Here is an 18,062-nt window from a genome sequence, read left to right on the forward strand (position 1 = left end):
AGATCTTAACACTTAACCTTATCTGTATTCAGAGGCACAGGTGCTTTTCACAAAGAGCTTGTGCCCGGTAGTTGCAGAGGAGTTTGGTGAAGCAACGCTTGAGGTGGAGGTCAGCCATGAAACTGCAGAGGTACAGTGGATGAGACAAGGAGTGGTAATACATCCAGGGTCCAAATTCATCCTGAAGCAAGATGGCAAAAAGCGTTCTCTCACAATCCATAAACTGACACTTTCAGACCAGGGCACCTACAGCTGTGAAACGCTACATGACCGTACACAAGCCAAGCTCGCTGTGGAACGTGAGTCTGCACAAGCTGCTTTCTTCCTCACTGTGTGCTGTTATTAGCATGTCTTTACAGTGATAGTCCCTCATAACTGCCCGTTGCGATGTTGTTGTCTTAAACAAACTGAATCAAGTGACCAAGAGTAATCTGAGTAAGAGGCATCTACTTTAGTGACACGTGTTCCATGGTGTGACAGCAGTAAACAGGTGTCTGGCAAACTACTTACTGAGTCCTGGGGAAGAGCTTTCTGTATTGACATTAGATCAGAAGAGTTATGATAATTTAATTAAGCATGCCAAATGAGAACTGGATCAAGAGCTGGTAGAAGGTCCTGTCTAAGTAAAGGTTAATTCCTCTTAGTTGCCTGTGAAACATATTATGAGAGGAGGATAAAAGTTTCATGAGGCTATCTACTCACAACTGATTTCCATTTCCAGTCTAATTTCAAACTTACCAATCTCTTAACATAGCTTTTCAAGTTAAAATTAACTTACAATTTGGAAAACAAGCAATTATTTACTAGTCATATGGATAGGTCAAGACGATGAAGCTGTGTTGTACAAATGAGCAAGTGATGAGAGAAAGTCTGGAACTTTGGCAGTTCCTGGCACCAACTATGAATCTTGATCTGTTTTCATTGCATCTAAATTGGTGCACTGGCCTTCAAAATCTAGGGTGGTGTTACCAACTCTCTAAAATAAACCCCTCTTTTCCACGGGGAATGCTGTTTTGGAAAATTAAAAAAAAATGTTGGCATAGCCCTGATCCCGGGGCGGACTGGCCATCTGTGTTATCTGGAGAATCACAGAACGGCCAGTACTCCAGGACAGCCGGTGGGCCGGCCCACCACCCGCCAAGCATGCAGTCATCACCGTTTTATTGAGCCGTCAGGTTGAGCTTAGACCAAGAGCAGAGAAAGACACCGACTCCAGCTCAACATCTAGTCAACATCAGTGCTATTGCTATAATTTGGATGGTATACTATCATGAGCCACAATTAAAGTCTCGTGACACTCATGCTAGGCATTATTTTTTGTTGTTGTCGAGTTTAAGCACGCCGATTGTTTTGGGCCGGGCCTAGTCAAAGTCCAGGCCCGTTTTTTAGTCCTAGTCCATCCCTGCCCTGATCGAAAGCAGGATTTAGTGTATTGCTGCTAACACCAAGCAGGCAAAACAAAGCCAACTAATTCAACAACTGTTGTTCTATTTTTTCTAAATTTTCTAAAAAAAAAAAAAATCACATATTTCTAATTGCATCACCATTGAACTATACCTTTTTTTTTTGCCTTTAACAACCGGTGCTTTCTCCCACAGCACGAAAAATCAAGATTTGGAAAGGTCTAACTCAGATCCAGACTTATGAAAGAGAGACGGCTTCGTTTGAGGTGGAGCTGTCACATAGCAATGTGGAGGGTGTATGGCAGAAGGATGGGCACATTCTCAAAAACAACAACCGTTTGCGTATGACTGCGAAAGGACGAGAACACAGCCTAACCATCTCTAACCTGACCTTGGATGACACTGGATCCTACATATTCTCTGTTGACACCATCAGATCAATAGCAAGATTGGACGTTAAAGGTAAAGTGCAAACCAAAATTATTTTTATAAATTAAACTTAAACGGTTAGTTCACACCAAAAGGAAAATTATGTCATTATTTACATAATTACCTTTTCTTTTTGGGATTTACAAAACAAGAAATGTTTTAAAATGTCCTCATCCATATATCGTAATGGCAGTGAAAAGCAAGCTTAACCAACAAGTAGGGCTGGGCGATAAATGGCAAAAAAAGTATCACCGTTCATTTTTTTCATATCAGTGAATATAGATAATTATCACCAAAAAAATTCACATCATTATTTATTTTAAGGGATACAGTAAATCTGTATCTGTAAGATAGATAAGACGCTAAAATCGTTATTTATTCAGTGATACTAACATACAGTGTAATGGATGACATTGGTGTAACAGAGAATTTGCATTACACCAGATGACAAAAACATTACCCTGAATGAAGAAACTTCTATTTATTATCAGTTTATACTAAAGGCAATCAACTGGCCACCTATTTCAAAAACTTGACAGCAAATTTAGCTTTCACTATTAATTAAACTTGTAATCCAGTTAAAAAGAAAGAAAAAAGAAAAGAAAAATGTACAAAAAAAGCAACACAGTATAAGAGTGCCAGTGCAGTAAGACAAAATACACTTGTTTTAGACATTTTCTGAAAACAAGTCTTAAAGGGGTCATTAATTGAGAAATCATATTGTCCTTGATCTTTTGACATATAAGAGTTCATTGTACTATGAAACCATCCTGTAAGTTTCAGAACTCAAAACCAAGCTGCTAAAACAACTCGTTTCGGATTTTATCTCAGTATGACATTGTAAAGATTGCTGAAGATCACAGCCTACTTCTACATTATTGCTTCTTTGGCCCCGCCCACCAATTCCAGCATGTAATACAAGGCAAAGATGAGAAGGATTACTGAGGAGTAGGATTAGATTCCAAGTTGTGGAAAAACAGTCATTGCCTTCCCTGTGTGTCTACACTTTGTCTGCACTGATGTGTGATTCTGTATACAACAGACACGGTACAGTGTGGCAAATCCCAGACAGCAAACTGGTGCTTTTACTGGCTCATCCAATGAAATGAGTTTGGGGCAGCACTACTCTTATTTTGAAGGGTTATTTACTGTTAGTTTAGAAAACCTAGTGGTGCAGAGTTCCCACAAATCACCTGTAAGTGATTTAACCATTCTATAAGATTTAGCCACTGATTTCATCCACCCACATCCCTTTAACCACACACCTTCTCTAAAACACTGTATCAAACAAAATGCATACAAAGTCCGAAATCCCTAAATAAACTATGAATGTCGTGCATATACTCATATTTACTTATAGCTCCAAGCTATTCAGGCTTGCAATAATCTGTATCTTGTTTCTTAATTGCTTTGGCAACAATTAACATATAAGGGGTGGAATCTGGCCATGATAAACAAGTCACAGGACGTAAGAGGGTCCAGGGCAATGATGTAAGTCTACAAACTGGTTCAATTTCAGTTGCTGATGACACTACAATGGCATGGACAGACAGCTTTGCTACTGCTCTTACCATGTGTCAGGTTGCACACATAAAAAGATATGGATCACATGATCAGACTAACAGTCACAAGCATAAAGTGCCAGTGTAAGGTAATATCTTCTATGCCAAGTCACTGAATAGAGCTTATCCTTTGGAGTCACGGAGCTGTCACTAAGGATGACAATAACATGTAAATGCCACAACAACAAAGTACTCTTCTCAAAGCACTCTAAGCACAAAAGCTGAGGTATGGTTAAATGATAAGCTCCTGTTGTACTAGACAGATAGATATGTTCACAGTTGACTCAAGGGATCTCAAAAGTCAAACAGAGGCAATCAGGGGTAAATTGTTAAAATTTATAAATAGTGACTTGCTTTGAAGATCACAGCCTTTCAATTGTGATCAATAAGCTGATCAATATGTTAAATCAAGTCCACCAACAGTGTTTTCACATAGGCTGACAAGACTCCTTTGCTTCCTCAGAAATTCCTGTATCAATTCTGAAAAAGCTTGAGGATATCAGGCAACCAGAGGGATCTGGTATAACACTTGAATGTGAGCTCTCACGGCACAACGTGGACATAAAGTGGACAAAGGTAAAATTACATGACATCCTCAGAAAACCCTCTTGTTGCAGTACATTAAAAACCGCTCATGTAAAAGTCCTAAACCAGTGCTAATAATAATATGAAGATAAAAACAATCTACAGATAAAATTGTCTTCTACTTTCAGAATGATGTTCATCTTAAACCAGGAAAAAATCATCGTATTTATTCGATGGGAAGAAAGTGTTTTCTACAGATACTGAAGTGTGAACTGGGAGACTCTGGTTTATATGTGTGTGATGCTGGAGATGCCACAACATCCTGTACAGTGGATATCTATGGTAACTTGAGAAAGTCTGTTAGATTATCACCAGATTTTTCTGCATATTATATATATTCCTGGAGGTACTGATTAGTTTAAATCGTTATCCTGCTGCTGAAGTAGGCTAAATCAATCTAAGTACTACATTGCCACCTACTGGTACAGAGGTGAATTTAACTAAATGGGAAGCATTTACCCTTGCTTTGTTTTAAATGAGTACACGTTCTAAAATTAAACAGTGCCTTTTTGTGTGTATTAACATTTCAACAGAGAGGGAGCTTGAGATACTACAAAGCTTAGAGGATCTGGATATTCAAGAAGGTCAGAATGCAGTGTTCGTGTGTGAAGTTTCCCTGGATGATGTGCCCGGAGAGTGGTTTAAGAATGGCGAGAAGATAAAACCAACCAGCACCATTAAGATCCGTCAGGAAGGTTATTCTAGCACCTGTTGCTTAACTTTGCCCTCTTCCAAAAACTGATCAGAGAATATTTCAATCAGTATCTGATCGTGAATTTTCTGTATCATGTTTTCCTACTTAGGGACAAAGCACTTCCTCCTCATATGCAATGTCAAAGAAGACGATTCTGGACAAATGAAGTTCGTTGCCAAGAATCTTGAGACAACAGCTTACCTCGAAGTGGAGGGTCTGTATTTAGTTTAAGTCAAGCATTCACTACAAATCAAAAAATTGATTACAAGTTGCAGATGCCATGACATTTTTTAAACTGGTTTAAAACTGGTCTAGAATGTGGTCAACCAGATGGGTATTTACTCTGTTCTGACAAATTAAAGAAAGCAGCAATGACCAATGGTCAAAAATAGTAATAAAAAAACTTTTCCAAGCCTCTGTATTTTTGGTTCTTCTTACCATTCTGTACAAATTATTTAATTGTCAAGAAGGACATCAATTAAAACTACAACTTTCCATCTCTACAGCACTACCAGCAAACATTGTGAAACCACTTCAGGATATAACTGCTCTGGAAAATACCCGTGTCATACTGGACTGCACTTTGACAAACCCCCGTTGTAGCATTCGCTGGTATAAGGGCCCAAATGTCATCCTGCCCTCAGAACACTTTGAGATCTGCAGTGAAGGATGTTACCGAAAACTTGTGATTCAGCAGGTGTTGCTGGAAGATGAGGGCACCTACAGTGTTCAAGTTGGAAACTACACATCTTCAGCAAAACTAACTGTTGAAGGTAAGGCAAATTCAGTCCTTTCAAACCAGTTATAGCATTATAAGTTATAATTAATAATTTAGTTCAGTTCATGGATCTCCCTCCTAACAATGTTGATCTGAATCAGGTGCGAAATACGCAGAGCAGCTTCAATTAATCAATTTTCTTTTAGGTGGGAAAACCAAACAAGTTTCTTGGCATGAATGCCTCTCACACCACACCTTATCTCTCATTTTTGGCTGCTTTTTCTAAGCCAATTGAATGACACCACCGTTTTATGGCAAAACTACTTAGGAAATAAGTATTTTGGATTAATAAAATTAACTGCTTTGTGCATCCAATTTACCCTCAGCCAGCTGGCACTCAAATGTAAGGGGCCAAAATTTATTGGTGGTTACTACGATTGACCGCCAGAAGGCAATGTTTTTATTTTACATTTACAGTAGGTTCTGATTACTGGTGCACTTGACATTTACGCATTAAGCAGATGCTTTTATCCAAAGTGACTTACCATGCATTCAGGCTATATAATTATTTCCACCAGTCTGTGTGTTTCCTGGGAATTGAACCCACAACCTCTTGCGCTGCTAACACAATGCTCTACCACTGAGCCACAGGAACGCTTAAGGGCACATATAGCCTAAATATATGCCTGTTCATAAAATGGTCAAACTAAATATTATCAATTTTACAGTTTTAAGGTTTTCCTGTGCCATGTCAATAAAATGGCTACTTGCAAGTTAGTTACTCATTCTTTTGAATAAGCTTTTCAAAAATTAAGTGTTTTCTTTTAAAACCTACTTCATTGTTTGTTTGTTTTTTAAATAAATTATAAAACAGTATGGCAAATTTTACTTAGTATATATATAATGAGAACGTATTGCATTTACATAACTGGCAGTTAAATGTGACTACATGTATTGCACTTGTCCTCTGATGAAATAGCTCAGTCGGTCCTGATGGTGCGAGAGCTGCAGGATGTGGATGTAATAGCTCCTGCAGACGCATGCTTTGAATGTGAAGTTTCTGCGCCAGTGGCCAAGGCACCTACCTGGACACTGAATGGGGAGACACTGCATCCTGGTCCTAAAGTTGTGGTAGAGAAAATGGGAACCGTTCATAAGCTCATTCTCAAACAAACATCTGAAGACATGGGCGGCACTGTGTGCTTTATTACTGGGAAAGCTAAAAGCACTGCACATCTGCAGGTCAAAGGTATGCCTATATACTGTTATAGATGGAATGCATGTTTATATATCGTAAAAGTTTGTGGTCATATTTTGTATATACTGTATATCATTATACTTTACTCTGATATGAGACATTTCTGGTGCCTATTGTTAGACATTGACTCTGGGCTTGTTTTAATAAGAACCTGATACACACTAATAGCGTGGGCCTTGTGATTTACAGCTGAGGGTAAGGGTTTATGAAGGGACTGCTGACTTAGTAATATTTCTCCTTTTCTTTTTTCTGCAGGTAACCAGTGAGAAACAACACATAAGCACTTACAGTGCATAATAATCACCTACGCCACTATTTAAATACAATAACACCAAATGAAATGATGAAACTATTAACTCTTTTGATGTGTCTGAAAGTGAGAGCGCTATCATTAATTTATTTGAAATCGAAATTTAAAATCTTTAGTGTCATGTTTTACAAATTATATCCCACTTTACATGGTTTACCATCCATAAGATAATAATAGTTCAGTTTTTCTAAATTTAGAATCAAATACATTTTGCTTTATAAAAAAAATACACAAAATGAATAACACCAGGCCAGATATCTTTATGACTTAAATTTCTTGCACAGTAATTTGGTATTTAATTTTTGAAATTTGTGTATACTGTATATCCTTGTATAGATATTCTTTGTGCAGTTTATTTTTAATTATTATTATTATTTTGTGGGATGCAGATTAAAGTGAGATTAAGGCATGTAATACAATTGTGCAGGGCCAAAGATGATCAAAAGAGCGTTTGGGACAGAAATTGACTTTTACAAAGGAAGGGAAACATTTACATATAAATGTAAATGGTTTTGAGAGTTTTAATTGTTTGCTTCTGTTGTAAGAAAAGGTTACAGTTCATGCCTTTTTACTTAAGTATCCAAATAAAGTGCCTCAGTTTCCTCTTGTTTATCAATATCTTTCAATAAAATGTTGTAATATATATATATATATATATATATATACTGTATATATACAGTACTTAGAAAATGCCCCTCTTCGAGTTCAGCACTGCAATCCAGAAATGAAAGTTACATTCTGTCTCCAAACCTGTCTCTCTGACTTGATTTCTATCATTCACGCAAAATGTACCAGTGCACTCTCTAGTGTTTAACAGAAGAAACACAAGTATGATAATATGGAAGCATATGGGTAGCAATATTCAATTTGGGATCTAATATGCAAAATGACAATGCAATTGGTAAAATGACAATGCATTTCTGTATTTACATTTACATTTTCCAATACATTTGTGCAACGTTTGGTGCAAAATGAAAATGAAATTACATAATTTTCATTTGCCATTTCATACACCAGTTTTACAGTTTTTCTCAGTCGCTTTGGTACATTTCTCTAATCATTCTTGAGATTTGCAAAACAGTAAGTGCATTTCTCAAAACAACTCGTACAAATATCAAAACACAATGGATGACCTGCAAAAGCCAGTCTCTTGCTCAAAATCCTTAGTTCATCTCTCAAAAATAAATATCTGTGTCAATGAACATGTCAGTGCCATCAGAATGACAAGTCCTTGTGTCATAGTTTACGGATAAGACAGTCAAATTGCTTAGTCATGTTGTCAATTTAACAGTGGAGGGATGTTCTGATGTAAACTACTGTATTGAACAGTATGCCATATGCTTATGTATGCCATATATCCATTTCAAAACTACACGTTTGTGGGATGTTGATTGAAAGAGACTGGATAGAATTCCCAGTTACACTTTTACTAGTGGTCTGACCAAAAAAATAAAAAAATAAAAAATACTTTTACAATGCCATTGTGATATAGAAAAGGAAATATGGGAACAAAGATGAAAATAATTCCATTTTCAGAATTTGTAACTCTTGTGTTGTCCTTTGTCTATACAGTATAAGCTTTCCTACTGAAGATTCATGAGATGAACCTTTGAGCTATTTCAGAGAAATGGTTTATCATTGGTTTATCATCTACATTCTCTTCATTAGTAAAGATTCACTTGCACAATTCATGCCAAATTGACAAAACATCTAATAATAGTGTGTAAAAATACAAATAAAAAGTGTGCTTGGCAGTTTATGACAACTAGATTAACCATTTTGCATTTAATGACTTATACGATGAACTAAAGACTAGATGTTTTGGGGGGTTAAGACTATTGCACAGAAAACTGTATAATACATTTTGAGCAACATGACATTAGCAACTGATAATGTAGGAAACCGCAGATAGATGTGCGTAATCAATTGCATGAATGTACAATAGCAATCGCAACTTGTTCAAAAGAATGAGAAACTGGTTTTATGATGTGTATTAATGACTAGATGATGTGGAGGTTGTACAAGTAGTTTTGAAAATTTCATTTCTGTTTTGAAAAATGCACCAAAGTGACTGAGAAAAACTGTAATTTGTAAAATGAATACAAATTTTAATGCTTTATAAGTTGCAAAATTAAAATTAAAAAGGATTACAGAAATGATTAGATATTCCAATTCCTGGTTCTCACTGTTGTTTTCGAATCTTTTCCAATTCTTTTTTTTTCTTTCTTTCTTTTGATTAAAAGGAACCTAATCTTACCATGATTATTAAATGTGGAAATTAACATGAACAAAGATGATCAATTGCTGTATAAGTGCAGATCATTATTAGTTAATGTAGTTAACTAATGAACCTTATTTTAAAGTGTTAGCGATATATTACTGTTAAGATGTACAGTCATACACAAGCATTATTTTAATAAGAGATAAGATGGATATATTTAATAAAAATATAGTGCCTAAGTGAAGCAAATAAACAACTTAACTAATTTAAATGATTGTAGATAAAGTAGATAAATTCTACTGTAGAATTAACAATAGACTATATAAAATAGATTAACTTAATAAAAATAAAATTGTGGGATTTACATGCATGAATTTAGAAATGTTTATAGATCGGTTATTTATTATGTGGTTTCACCGTTTGGATGTTACTTGCTGCAAACAATGACAAATATTTTATCCAAAATCTGTGTTCACGCCACCTTATAATTACTAAAGTTCATTAGCAATTAATATTTTTCATGAAAACATGTTTTAAGTTGTGATTTACCACCACTGGCACGTCATCGGACCTGTGGTCACCTTTGCATGAAGTAAAGCGCTGTCCAGGCTGTCCTGTTTCAGGAAAAAAAGACAAAACTTCCATTTCAGAGGTACCTTCAGGTAATATATACACTTGTGTATATGTATTAATATGTACCTTTAAAGTAAAGGAGTGAATCACCGTATCCAAAAATACTTAGTTTTGATGGCTCTTAAGTGATATTTTAAAACTGACTTGAAATTAAATATTTTGTCTTGTTTAAATGTAACATTTGCTTAGATTATATTATAGCACATTTCATCTTGTAACAGTTGAAAAATATTTCTATATGTAACTCTAGAGGGAGCCATTAGCCTTCAAATGAACCAACAAATGAATAGTCTTCATTTATCTTAATAATGCCTAGAGTGCCTACAAAAAGACTTGCTGTGGAGCACTGATTAATTGCTTATGGCAGTAATAAAAGTGATACAATTGACAAAACTACAAGCTCTGAAGCCTTCCCACTATCACATTTTTTGTTCAGGAGCACAAAGATACATTGCACATTTCTTAAATTAACAACTACACATTAAGAGAAGTGCATTTGTGGCCTCTTTGAGAATATTGAAAAGGCGGCATACAAGCACTACCAGGACTATTACATAACCTCAGAAAAACATGGGCCTAGGTTGGTCCTGTTGCGTAAGCAGACTAGTGCGAGGAGTCCTACTGAGATTGATGAACAGTCAGACCTCAGAGAATGTACCAAGTCAGACATGCAATTCAATAACATGTTTTCAACCGCAACATCAGTTAACAATGCTGAAAGACTTATGTGCTCATGTACCTATTAAATTTAGGCTTAAGTTCATTAAAGTTTCATAATTTCTTTTTTCTTGACACTTGTAACACACTTTGAATGACTGACATTGATCATTTTGAAATGTATACACAAATAACGTATATACAAACCATGTAACTGCACATCCAATACTACTGGAAATACTACCAGAATGAAATACAGGGTTTGATTCAAGTACAAAATAGAAAAAATCAATTGTGCTTTTTAAGAATAAAATATCACTCAAGCTGCTCTTTACACTTTTATGAATAACAGAAAAAAATATTCTCCATGGCACAGCACTGTTTTCATTAATATCACAAATATAGAAAGATGGCAAATGTTTCGCCATCACCAAATCTATTTAAAAAGTCGAACACTGAAAAATGGACACAAAAAAAAAAAACAGTATTAAAAAGCCATAACATCACCTTTCCACTCTCTCCCAGACACATTAATTGAAGACATGAACATCACCATTATTGTCGATATTGGCACTTGCAAAACAATCAACTCAGACAGTTCTGAGCAAGTATACAATCCCCATTAGGAAAACCGTCCATATTAAATGTCAACTAACAAGAAGGCATGTCAACTGCACATTAACAGGGCTCTCCAGTCCACAGTCTGGCATGCTTACGCCAATGCCCAAATCACTTTCTCAATGAACCATCCGAAAGCCTAGTGATCTAATGGAGAGTTAAGGCATTACAAGTCGAACATCTGTTTCCACTGACAAATCAAGGTTTGATTCCAGTATTCTTTACTTGCTTTGATTAATATAAAACACAAATTGCATATGGTTATGAATTTAAAACTATACAGTATTAGACAAACTGATTTCTAAATAAGACCAGTTTGATATTGTCTGAGGAATTTTTGCTACAGTAATTTTAAGGCCAAGGTGAATGACCCGGCATTACACTAAATAAAGCATACCGTATAGGATTCAAAAGGTGCATTATCTTAACCTTCTGAATGAAAACGGGCCGTGTGACACAAGAAGTGCTGGGCCAGTTTCCCTTTCCTACAAGTGCGGGCTGATTGCATCATTAGTCTTTTTTTCAAATGTTATTGAGAAACTGGAGGAGAAGGGGGAAAAAAACATGATTTTTGAACGAAAAAAAAAGGGATAATGAAAGCTTGCTTTAGAGTCAAATAAAGTTGGTTAGATAAAAAAAGAAGCATATTATTCCATGTGAATGGCATTCATGTTTTTGTCCTCACTAGAATTAAGATCTTGAAGTAAACTCAATAAACACAGGGAATGAGGGAAGTTTAACTCAAGATAGAAACCCAAGAAGAGGAAGTCATTTTCTTAAAAAAACTGATCTTCTCAAATCACCAACCAAAGGACAATCAACTTGTTTCATTTTAACAGGGCTTCCCTCAACCATGAAAATGAAAGCGTTGCAAAGAGGGAATAACACGTTTTTTGGGTGAATCACACGAAAACATGCCCAGGCCACATTGCTCCCTAAAATCAAAAGTAAAATACATATAAAATTATATTTGCATATAGAAAACAAAAGTTGTTGTTTTGTTTTTTTTTTTGCTTTGTGAAATTAATTTGATGACAATTAAACAATTTGTCCCTCATTATTACCATAATACATCTGGACATTTTGCTTTAGCTTTTTTTTATATTATTTCCATATTATTGTTCACAATTAGATTACTGTAATACAGTACGTTTCTTATAAACAAGCATAAATTAAAAGGCAGTACAACAAATGCAACCATAATATATAAATACAATTTAAATAATATATATTTTTACACATTACAGTATGTTAGAATTTTTGCATTATGAAAAAAATTGGAGGGAATGTGCTTAATTGTCAAAATAATGTCACAAAAAAAAAAAGAAAAAAAAAAGCATCTCTTTCATTTCCTTTAAAAAATAATTTATATTATTTGACTTCAGGGTGAAATATGGTCTTGGCCTGTTTTCCTGAGATTCAGGCAACTGAGTGTTAAAACAATCAGCTTCTTATTGAATGCATGCAATAGTCCTTCACAGTTCTGTCACTCGACTTCTTTTTCTCTATCAAACATCATATGAATGGAATTCTGGGTAGGTGATGAGGACTGAGCTAGTGGCTGGTCCTGTTAGGGGGAAGCAGTGTGGTGCTCCAAGCCCAGCAGCCTCCCTGGCCCCATACTGACAGCTGCCCTTAGTGTTGTGCTAGCTAGTAGTCCTCTGCTGCTTCAGCACAGTGTAGACATTATCCACTTTACTCAGTCTCTCAAAGAAAGGGATGAGATCCAGCAGCTCTGTGTCAGACATGTCATCAAACCAGGAGGCTACAGGTACCTAAACATAACAGAGGAGAGTGTCTGTTAAAACTAATATGAATACTGGGACAAAGCGACAAGCAGTCTGTGTGTTTCCTTGGGAATTGAACCCACAACCTTTTTCACTGCTAACACAATGCTCTACCACTGAGCCACAGGAAAACATGTGCAAAAGAACAAAGAAAGGCAGTAACGTACAGCATTGTCTGGGTGGAAGATGTAGGAGGCTGGCGAGTTGTCCACAATGATGACTTTGTTAAGATCCCTGCCTAGACGGCTTAGGTCCTTGACATAATTTCCACGGTGGAACACACAAGATTCCCGGAAAAGACGGCTTCGGAAAGCTCCCCACTTGTCCAGCAGATCCGAGACGGGATCAGCATACTAGAAAAACAGAATGTGACAGGCACGGTTAGACAGAGAGGCAAAAAAAAGTGCCAGTATCAAGTACAAAACCTGTGAATAGCTTTCTAAAATATAGCACTCCCACACCCATGAAATTACACAAGTCTTAAGTTGTTTTTGATTAGTGGATAAAGAAAAAAACATTTCTTTAAATAATCCTCAATTAAAGACTCTATAAATATATATATTTGATTGCCATGCACATCTCGTCAGTAAAGCCGGTTATGTGCTTTCAGATGCATTTCATACACAATGAGTTAAACATGGCAAAGATATAAAAAATAATAAAGAAAGACACTATTTTTTATATATATATTAGGGCCGGGACTTTAACGCGTTAATTGAGATTAATTAATTACACAAAAAATAACGCGTTAACTAAGATTAATTAATTACAGAAAAAAAAATTCCCGCATTTTTTATAACTTATTTTTGCACCGCGGAACGTTTCTCACTGCATGAGTTTCGGCGGACCGATTATACTGGAGCACCAACTAGCGTTCGCATTTCGCCGCAGCAGCACATTGAGCCTCAAGTATCACCTCAACGCAAAACATATAGCAGCTAGCGTGGACTTTACACTTTATGTTGAACTATGTATTATTTTGTTGGTGCAACAGTTTATGTTGAACTCTTTATTGTTTTGGCCAAGGTTATTGAGAGTTGGACTTAGTATGTTATGGCCTCTGAAGCAACAGAGAGATGTTTTCTAATAGTCAGTGTTTCCAATGTTCTGAATGTAATTGACAGTATTGTGTTTTACTTAAAAAAAAAAAAAAAACACTTTACAGAAGGTTCCAGCACCTATAAGCTTCCTGATTTTCTGTAATGTAATATTTCTAAATTGTTTCTAAATATGCTATTGCTACACTTCATGGCAAAAATTGCACTGGTCTGCTAGACTTGGTTGAACAAAAATAAACAATATTTTGTTGCTTAAGCTTATGTATTCATTCATTATTCAATGGTCAGGTCAAATATTTATATGCGATTAAAATGCGATTAATTTCGATTAATTAATTACAAAGCCTCTAATTAATTAGATTAATTTTTTTAATCGAGTCCCGGCCCTAATATATATATATATATATATATATATATATATATATATATATATATATATATATATATATATATATATATATATATATATATATATATAAATCCATTTTAAAATCATTTGTTTTCCACAGCTGTGGGAACCCTGTAACCATCTTTAAATCTCATACATAGCGTACAGTAAGTAATGTTAAATCCTATTTATTAATAAACATATTGCTTAATACCTCGCATAGTGGAAAATCCTTTTGCATTTCTTACCTTGGCTAAGCTTGCAGTGAACAACACGCACTCGAACAGTTCACCCATCCGTTTGAGAAACTCGTCAACATGAGGTCTCTTCAACACATACACCTACATTCAGAAGACAGACAGAGGAAAAACAGTTCAAATATGAGTCATTACTGCAATGGATTCAATTCAGTTACTATCTGTAGCGGGAAACCCAGCATATGAGAAAAACTGGTGCTAAAACAGGTCACATTCATGATGATATATTACTAAATAAATAAGATTTATATTAGCATGCATTTTGATATGAAGCTTCATATAACGATGAGTTTTATATGATCGTACAACGATAAACCCTGTTTTAAGAGAAGCAATAAAACGGGTTGTTTTACTAGAGCAACTAGGTCAGCCAAGCTCGTTTATGAAGCTGGTGGTCTCATTCCTGAACCAAGTCATCCCGAATAGGCTTTCCTGACATTACAAGCCTATCCTGGATTACTTGAAACAGGCCAAAGCCTTAGCGGTCTTCAGTCTCATGGTGTAACTGGGACTGTTGGCCTTTAAAGGGCCAAAGCACCATACTCTCATAGCCTGAGAGAGCAACAGACACACTCTGAGGAGAGATTGATGGCCAGTGACTTCTCAGAAGCCGGTCAGGGTTTCTCCATTTCGTCAGGACCTAGAAATAGCCACCTGCTGCTCTGACCCATCAGTGGAGATGGCAACGATACTGTCAGGTAGCACACACAACTTAAATGGCAATACGTAAACAAGAGATAAAGTTTGTGTTGTTCAACACTGCGCAACAGTAGACAGACAAATAGAGGTCACAGGTTAACTTGGATTGCATGAGTAAAGAAGCTTGAATGCTGATTTTTTATTTTTTTTATTTTATATATATTCTATCACAATTGTTCTGTTCTAATGAAGAAATGACATTAAAATAAATACTTATTCTGTGTTGGACAACTGCACCCCATTTTTTATGTATGTATGTAGGAAGCCAGTAAAAACATGACAATGCTCACATTATAATCAACAAAGCTGTGACTGCAGATGATCACAGTCTCACACACTGAGAACAGAAGTGATACTTAAAACGTTCATCCAATTAGGATGAGTAATGACAGGCCTACAGACTTTAAAAACCTTATGAGTCACCACTGCATTCATGTGTATAATGGGCTATAATTGGCTGCAATTCTCATCCATTGCCAAAACATGTAAATACATTATTTTGATTGAACACTGTAATTCAGGACTTTCAACCTGGAGTCTGGGAACTAAAAAAAATAAAAAAAATAATTATGCATTTAGCAGACACTTTTATCCAAAGTGACTTACAGTGCATTCAGGCTAAACAATTTTTACCTATCATGTATTCCCGGGGAATCGAACCCTCAACCCTGCGTCGATAGCGCAGTGCTCTACCAATTGAGATAGATAAATAAATAGATAAATAAATAAATAGTAACATTACCTCTACAAGTTGGTAGAAAATGTTTTATTTTCCTAATAATATTGTAGTTTTCTTTGGCTTCAGTACAGTAAGAATATAAGGCCAAATTATAAAAAAAAAAAAAATAATTATATATATATATATATATATATATATATATACAGTATTGTTCAAAATAATAGCAGTACAATGTGACTAACCAGAATAATCAAGGTTTTTAGTATATTTTTTATTGCTACGTGGCAAATAAGTTACCAGTAGGTTCAGTAGATTGTCAGAAAACAAACAAGACCCAGCATTCATGATATGCACGCTCTTAAGGCTGTGCAATTGGGTAATTAGTTGAAAGGGGTGTGTTCAAAAAAATAGCAGTGTCTACCTTTGACTGTACAAACTCAAAACTATTTTGTACAAACATTTTTTTTTCTGGGATTTAGCAATCCTGTGAATCACTAAACTAATATTTAGTTGTATGACCACAGTTTTTTAAAACTGCTTGACATCTGTGTGGCATGGAGTCAACCAACTTGTGGCACCTCTCAGCTGTTATTCCACTCCATGATTCTTTAACAACATTCCACAATTCATTCACATTTCTTGGTTTTGCTTCAGAAACAGCATTTTTGATATCACCCCACAAGTTCTCAATTGGATTAAGGTCTGGAGATTGGGCTGGCCACTCCATAACATTAATTTTGTTGGTTTGGAACCAAGACTTTGCCCGTTTACTAGTGTGTTTTGGGTCATTGTCTTGTTGAAACAACCATTTCAAGGGCATGTCCTCTTCAGCATAGGGCAACATGACCTCTTCAAGTATTTTAACATATGCAAACTGATCCATGATCCCTGGTATGCGATAAATAGGCCCAACACCATAGTAGGAGAAACATGCCCATATCATGATGCTTGCACCTCCATGCTTCACTGTCTTCACTGTGTACTGTGGCTTGAATTCAGAGTTTGGGGGTCGTCTCACAAACTGCCTGTGGCCCTTGGACCCAAAAAGAACAATTTTACTCTCATCAGTCCACAAAATGTTCCTCCATTTCTCTTTAGGCCAGTTGATGTGTTCTTTGGCAAATTGTAACCTCTTCTGCACATGCCTTTTTTTTAACAGAGGGACTTTGCGGGGGATTCTTGAAAATAGATTAGCTTCACACAGACGTCTTCTAACTGTCACAGTACTTACAGGTAACTCCAGACTGTCTTTGATCATCCTGGAGGTGATCATTGGCTGAGCCTTTGCCATTCTGGTTATTCTTCTATCCATTTTGATGGTTGTCTTCCGTTTTCTTCCACGTCTCTCTGGTTTTGCTCTCCATTTTAAGGCATTGGAGATCATTTTAGCTGAACAGCCTATCATTTTTTGCACCTCTTTATAGGTTTTCCCCTCTCTAATTAACTTTTTAATCAAAGTACGCTGTTCTTCTGAACAATGTCTTGAACGACCCATTTTCTTCAGCTTTCAAATGCATGTTCAACAAGTGTTGGCTTCATCCTTAAATAGGGGCCACCTGATTCACACCTGTTTCTTCACAAAATTGATGACCTCAGTGATTGAATGCCACACTGCTATTTTTTTGAACACACCCCTTTCAACTAATTCAACTAATTGCCCAATTGCACAGCCTTAAGAGCGTGCATATCATGAATGCTGGGTCTCATTTGTTTTCTGACAATCTACTGAACCTACTGGTAACTTGTTTGCCACGTAGCAATAAAAAAATATACGAAAAACCTTGATTATTCTGGTTAGTCACATTGTACTGCTATTATTTTGAACAATACTGTATATATATATATATATATATATATATATATATATATATATATATATATATATATATATATATATATATATATATATACACATACACACACACATACACACACACACACACACACACACACACACAAACACACACTTTTACTTTCAAGAAAAGTTTCTTCAAGATGTCATATTTCTAGGATATTGGCATCAAAATGGGTATCTTTCATTTTAACAGCAGTTATAATCTTGATCTTTTTTTTTCCTAGTTAATAGAGCAGGCCTACGGCAAACAA

At 35.8% G+C, this 18,062-nt stretch overlaps 2 protein-coding genes across 12 annotated transcripts in view; one reads left to right on the forward strand and one right to left on the reverse strand.

Annotated features, from left to right (window-relative positions):
* Window positions 1-7,601, forward strand: part of LOC128020137 (obscurin-like protein 1) — a 31,642-nt gene extending 24,041 nt beyond the window's left edge. For all 10 annotated transcript variants that reach the window (XM_052606769.1, XM_052606771.1, XM_052606772.1 and 7 more), the window contains 9 exons: window positions 33-299; window positions 1,599-1,865; window positions 3,858-3,970; window positions 4,108-4,261; window positions 4,513-4,674; window positions 4,783-4,887; window positions 5,180-5,446; window positions 6,371-6,640; window positions 6,905-7,601. In XM_052606769.1, coding sequence (XP_052462729.1) covers window positions 33-299; window positions 1,599-1,865; window positions 3,858-3,970; window positions 4,108-4,261; window positions 4,513-4,674; window positions 4,783-4,887; window positions 5,180-5,446; window positions 6,371-6,640; window positions 6,905-6,915 — 1,616 coding nt within the window. In that variant the 3' untranslated portion in view covers window positions 6,916-7,601. The remainder of the gene's footprint in view (window positions 1-32; window positions 300-1,598; window positions 1,866-3,857; window positions 3,971-4,107; window positions 4,262-4,512; window positions 4,675-4,782; window positions 4,888-5,179; window positions 5,447-6,370; window positions 6,641-6,904) is intronic.
* Window positions 7,602-10,795: 3,194 nt separating this feature from the next.
* The window catches only part of LOC128020140 (carboxy-terminal domain RNA polymerase II polypeptide A small phosphatase 1), a 34,341-nt gene continuing 27,074 nt past the window's right edge, over window positions 10,796-18,062 (reverse strand). For both annotated transcript variants that reach the window (XM_052606787.1, XM_052606786.1), the window contains 3 exons: window positions 14,570-14,662; window positions 13,043-13,228; window positions 10,796-12,863 (listed from right to left, as the gene is read on the reverse strand). In XM_052606787.1, the coding sequence (XP_052462747.1) occupies window positions 12,735-12,863; window positions 13,043-13,228; window positions 14,570-14,662 (408 nt within the window). In that variant the 3' untranslated portion in view covers window positions 10,796-12,734. The remainder of the gene's footprint in view (window positions 12,864-13,042; window positions 13,229-14,569; window positions 14,663-18,062) is intronic.

The sequence above is a fragment of the Carassius gibelio genome, chromosome A9 (genome assembly GCF_023724105.1).
Source record: "Carassius gibelio isolate Cgi1373 ecotype wild population from Czech Republic chromosome A9, carGib1.2-hapl.c, whole genome shotgun sequence".
Classification (NCBI taxonomy): Eukaryota; Metazoa; Chordata; class Actinopteri; order Cypriniformes; family Cyprinidae; genus Carassius; species Carassius gibelio.